At 41.8% G+C, this 6,000-nt stretch overlaps 1 protein-coding gene across 1 annotated transcript in view; it reads left to right on the plus strand.

Annotated features, from left to right (window-relative positions):
- Positions 1–3,050, plus strand: part of PEX7 (peroxisomal biogenesis factor 7) — a 44,696-nt gene extending 41,646 nt beyond the window's left edge. Inside the window, exon 12 of the mRNA XM_014306643.2 lies at positions 413–3,050. Coding sequence (XP_014162118.1) covers positions 413–481 — 69 coding nt within the window. The 3' untranslated portion in view covers positions 482–3,050. The remainder of the gene's footprint in view (positions 1–412) is intronic.
- The last annotated feature ends 2,950 nt before the right edge of the window (positions 3,051–6,000 follow it).

Genomic DNA, 6,000 nt, shown 5'->3' on the forward strand with positions numbered 1-6,000 from the left:
TAAGAAGATTGTTCAGATTTGGTCATAAAATGTTTAGATATTATGGTGAAAGGATCCTATGACTCTGCAAAGGGAAGAAACACGGCAGGGTCTGGACTTCTGTGTGTCCTTCCTTAATTTAATTTTCAGTTATATTTTTTGCCTATTTGGAACAATCAATTGAAACCCAAAGGTTTCCCTGGTTTCCTCATGAGGAGTATGACAAATAGGAGGTTGTTAATTTTCATATTTTTCAGTAAAGTTAAAAAAAAAAAAAACCCAAACCAAAACCAGTTTAGTTATTTTATAATTTAGAAGCATGCTAAGTCAGAGTACCAACTGATACTAAATTCACAGTATGCATTAAGTTCCCTATGGTTTTTGTAAAAATGACACTTGTGAAGGACCTAAATAGATTTTGTTTGCTTTGTAGGTGGTGGACTGTGCTTGGGACGAACTAGTCAAGATCTATACTCCATCATGTCTGGCAGTTCCTGTTTAGAAGAGAAGATGATCTGACACGCCAGGAACCTTTCTCTCTCTGCCACAACCAGACTTGTGCTAAAGTGTCAACAGTGTCACTAATCTCAGTATCTCTTTATAAGTAGAACTTCTTGAATGGAGTGTTGTGCACTTGAGCATGTGGAGACTTCAGGGCTGAGTTTACTGTGCAGGTAGTACTTGAGTAGCAAAATGTTCCACAGCTCCTCAGAGGCTGAAGAGTGGCCATAGCAGATATCAGTGGTGTCTTCAGAACAGAATAACCAACATGAGTTTGTGATCTGTCTGGCTAATGGTGAGAGCAGAGGCCTGAATCTTCTTGTCCTTATAAAGATTAAAAAAAACTGGCAGCGTGTTTTGAGATGTCACTGTAGAAAAGAAAAGAAAGGAAAGGAAAAGAAAATAAAGGCTTTTTACTGTAAAGTACTGTAATGTCAACTGAAGTTTGTATCACCCAGATGCATTTATGTTTTGCTGTGAGTCATGTTGCATTATTTTCTTTTGCAATATGATGCATTTACTCTTGATCGACAGTAAATGTCATAGTTTGTAGCCAGTTGATTTGTTTGACCTTTTTGATTGCCGCTTCACAAAGATAGTAAAGATGATTTTCATATATTTTTCCTTTGTATCTCTTTGAGTAAAACAGTTGATGACGTTATGTAGAAAGATACTCTGATAATAGAGAAAATGGTTATGAAAAATTGAAATATATACAAAACTAATTGGATCATAATCCTCAAGATTTGGAGATAGGGCAACCATCTCTTCTATTAGACTTGTCTTCTATTTTCACTTAGAAAGCTCTTCCAAGAAATAGAAGTGGAAAGTGGCCATAAATCCAGTGTTTCAGGACTTCTGACAGCCTGGCCAAAGTGAGAAGTGATGTCCAGACCAGTTGACCTATATACATGCAGATTAGTTGTGTGATACAAGCATAGCAGATCCAGCATGGCCAAACTATTGCAGTCACTACAATATGCACAACATGTTCTAGCTATGTTGAATACTTTGCCTTCCCAGTTTGACCCCTCAGCCCACATGCTGGTACTTCCATCTAAGTTTTCTGGGGCAAGTAGAGATGTTCAGATATTATGTTTATCCAAACATCTCTGAATAGTGTTTTAGGATTGCAGCACTCATGTGTTAGCCTTCTTTCCTTGTTTCCTGCTAGCCATCTTTTTTTACCTTCTTAAAACTGTCTCCTTTATGCTGTTAGCCCATCTCAACTACCACTACCATCAAAAGACTCTTTGCAGGTTGGGTCTTTGCAGATCTCTGGCCAGGTTTTCATAGTGGTGTTAATAAATGCTTTACCCTTCTGGGTTGTAGCACTCATAGATCAGCCAATAGCAGACACTGCCAGATCTGCTGGGTGCTTTGAAGCAAAGAAGGAAAGAATTCAGCTGAGCTAAGACCTGCAAATTGTAAGGAAAGACTGATTGATCTATCTTGGAGAAAGAGCCAGGGAACTAACAGGTAGCCACAGGGAAACATGCATATATTGATGGGGTATATAGGGCTGGACAGGAAGAAACTTTCTTCTACAACATGGCAATTTGGATCCCATTTGGATCCTGCATTTTTCTTGGTCAAATGCAAACTGCCCCTGGACTGACATCTTTTTGAGTTGAATTAATAACAAAAAATAGATTTTATCTTTTTTTATACAGTGTGCTGTACCAAATCCGAACCTTTTAATGCACTTTAATTCTGTGTGCTGAGGAATAATGCAAAATAAAGCTGTGCTGCATGCAGCTTTCAGCAGTACCATGGGCCATAAAATCTAATTTTAGGCATTAAAATTGATTATTTCAACTTCAATAGTTCCTCCACTCTTCTGTTTTATCTCCCTTTTCTGCTTTGTTTACTAGTTGCTTATCTGAGTGGAACATTTTGATGGCAGGTGTGTATTTTATATGCATGTTTCTGGGGGGACAGGGAGAGTGGGTTATTCCAGAATGCTGCCATAGCCTATCAGTTGGAAGGGAAAATGTAGAAAACCTAGTGCAGGGGGAAAAATTAGGAATTCTGAACATGCACACTCAGCACATGGATTAAATCTTTCCTCAACTGCCTTCTCTCCCTTCATGTCCTGGTTAGCTTCAATGCTGAGGGTTGCTGTATCCGGATTTATTTCTCTTGAAAGATGAGCACATCCAGAAGATGCACATAGTAAATAAAAACTGTGGCCTTTAATCTTGCTGTGTGATCTTTGAATGGCGAGAATGTGCTGTAACATTTCTGCACTGTAACAGAAAAAACAATTTGGCAATAGTTGTTGCTGATTCTTAATTCTCAGGGAATATTTGCTATAGTTGTTTTGAAAAAAATACTTATTTTATGACCAAAATACTAGCTTCCAATCTTTTTTTTCATTTACTGAAACAGTTAACAACAACAACAATCTAAAACGTGTAATGTTTTCTGCTTTCAAACTTGCTCCTGTGAAATATTTTGTTCTATTTAAGTCTGGGTTTCTCTCTGGTTTAAGAAACATATTGATTAATCAAGTTCTAAAGGCATGAATTTGTTGTTCTATAATGCTATTAAATTAATTGCACACAGTATCTTTGGCTATACTCTTGTGTTCACTTCCCCAATTAAGAAATGTTGTTCAAAAAGTAAATGCTGTGAAAGATACTGAGAGTATCTTCTAAGAAGAATATCATAACCATGGTTTATTTAATGTATGAATACTGGGTGATGGTCACATTGTTCCCCTGTACTGGTAGAGACCACATTGTTCCCCTGTACTGGTAGAGACCATACTTTATGCAACTTTTCCTAGCTGTGTGCCCCATCAGATATTCATTTTCATAAAGGAAAGCTATTTCAAATTATTCTTTGTGTCTGCTTGTGCAGAGTATATGTCAGTGATGAAGTGATCTCTTTCTTCTAGCCAAGTACAGTGCTGGCTTCAAATTTTGCTGCATAAGCAGGCTGTACTGTGCCTTTCAGTAGTACTGCTCAGCTGTGCTCAGGGTCATGCAATGGGGAATGGATACAACTCTACACAGTTCTTCCCTGATTGACCTGATGGTTGCATTAGACTGTAATTAAGGCAAATTTTCCATTGAACATTTTATAGTGGTCTTGAACATTTTCATCCAAGAAGCCGTTATAAAAAATCAATGCCCTTAGCAAGACACCAATTTGCTGCATTTTTTGTTTTCCTCTCACCTGTGTCATTGTAGCTAGGTGAAATGCAGAACTGAGCCTAATTTCCTTTAAACAACAAGAGTTAAGGTATCATAATCATCTCATTAGGGTAAGGAACCACAGAGCCATTCATTGCTATGACCTGCCCCACTGCCAGGCCAAAATTTAACAGAGTCAGTGTATGAACTGAGCAGCCACTGTTCCCTCTGGACACATGAACAGCCAGTGTGGGGAAAGTTCCTTCACTGCAGTGTCCCGTCTGATAATATCTCCCTGTTGCTTTATTCAATTCCTCCCCAGTGAAGAGCAGGAGAACACTTTGTGTGACTGTGGAGTGGTGGAGAGGCAGTGGGAGACTAGTACTGAACCTGGCCTCCATCCATGTTGAGAAAAGGGTGGCTTGGCAAGGGACAACAGCTTCCTCTCCACCTCCCTTTCCTGTCTATAGACAAAATTAGGAGTACCATGAGAGATATTGCAAGAGAAGCTGCCCTTATAGCACAGGTGAGTTCCAAAAGATAGGATTTGGCACTTGGAACACTTGACTTTCCAAATTGAGCATTGGTGCAGCTGCTCTTTGAGTTCTCCATTTAGTTCTGGGCCCCACAATTTAAGGAGGATGTGAAGTTCCTTGAATGCATCCAGAAGTGTACCTCAAAGCTGGTGAGAGGGCTGGAAGGCATGTCCTGTGAGGAGAGGCTGAGGGCTTTGGGCTTGTCTAGTTTGAGCAAAGGAGACTGAGAGGAAACATCATCACTTTCTGATGCTTCCCAAGGAGGGCAAGAGGATAGGGAGCTGCTGATTTCTTCCCCTTGGGACTCAAGTGATAAGATGTGTGGGAATGGTTCAAAGATGCACCAGAGGAGGTTTAGACTGGACCTTCAGAAGCATTTCTTTACTAAGCAGGCATTCAAACACCAACAGACTTCCTAGAGAGGTGGTTGATGTCCCAAGCTTGTCAGTGTTTAAGAGGCTTTTGGAAAATACCCTTAACAACATGATTTAATTTCTGCTCAGCCCTGAATTGGACAGGCAGTTGGGCTAGGATGATCATTCTACAGTCCTTACAAATGAAATAGTCTATTAAAATTTTTGTTTCTGATGCATTTGTTTTTGTGTTTCAGTCAAGGAACTATTTAGCCCCCAAAGCAGTTTTTCAACCTGATATTCTGCAGTGTCAGAGATTCACTTCTCTAGTGATAATTTCACTGGTGAGGTGACAAAATTGTTTCTGCCAGAGGATACACTCTGGTATAGTCCAAATTACTACAGTGTTTCCAGAAAGAACAGTCTGATTTTTTTCCATCTGCACTTACCTGGCCGAAGGAGTTGTTTTTATCCCATGTGCAAACACTGTCAAGGTGATCCACACTTTTCATTAAATTTTGTTGCATGTGGGCTTGGGGTGAGTCCAAATAGAGGCTGATGTAAATGTATTGGCACTTTTCTCCAGTGGGTTCTGAAACCAGGCTTGGCCTCCAGTACCTACAGTTTCTTTTCCTGGGTTACCAGTTTTCATCTTCAGACACTCAATGCACCTCGTTTCATTTTATAAGCCTTGCCCTATCTCCTTTACCCTGCCTGTCCTGATGAGAGAAATCGATGGATGATTATAAGGTAGCTCTGAATAAAATTATAGTTTTTCCTTCCCTTGTGTTGCCTGACACTGCAGGAGAGTGGTAGAGGGGACAGGCTGCCCAAGAGAACTGCTTTTGCGTTGCCTTTTCCTTAGAGTCGATATGGTCTATTGCCATCTCCTGTTAAAATTTTCATCTGTAAAGTCGAGAAAAGGGATCAGCTTTTTTAAGCTTTACCAGGCTTTAAAACATCACTTTTAAAAGCTGTGTGACTACCAGCTTTTGGTGACTTCTCAAGGCAATTCCCTCTGATAGAACCCGATTCTCCCTGCTTTTCTTAGCAGCGGTCCCCGTTTCTGCCGTTCGCAGCCCGATAAGCCGAGGCAGCAGGGGGGCAGTGGGAGGGATGCTGCCGGCAGGCTCGGTAGATGCTTTTTCCCGGGAGGCCGTATACTTATGGAGAATAGGAAAAGCGGTACTCCCTGCTTGGGAATTTGCGGACCTTCACTGATCTCCCCGCTCCGGGAGACCTGGGGCTTCCTACGGCTCTTACACATTATTTTCGGGCCGGTGGCACTCGGCTGCGGAGCTGAGGGCGCCCCGCGGCTTTCCCGGCACGGAAAGCACCTCAGTGCCCGCTCCCGTGCTGCACCCGAGCGGGGTCGGGAGGGTTTGCGGACAGCGGGAGGCTTCCCATCCCCGCTGAGCCGGGCGTGCTCCGGGGGACACCGCGGGACGAACCTGGAAACACGGGGGGCGGGGGCAGCCGGATGGGGGACAC

The sequence above is a fragment of the Geospiza fortis genome, unplaced genomic scaffold (genome assembly GCF_000277835.1).
Source record: "Geospiza fortis unplaced genomic scaffold, GeoFor_1.0 scaffold162, whole genome shotgun sequence".
Taxonomy (NCBI): domain Eukaryota; kingdom Metazoa; phylum Chordata; class Aves; order Passeriformes; family Thraupidae; genus Geospiza; species Geospiza fortis.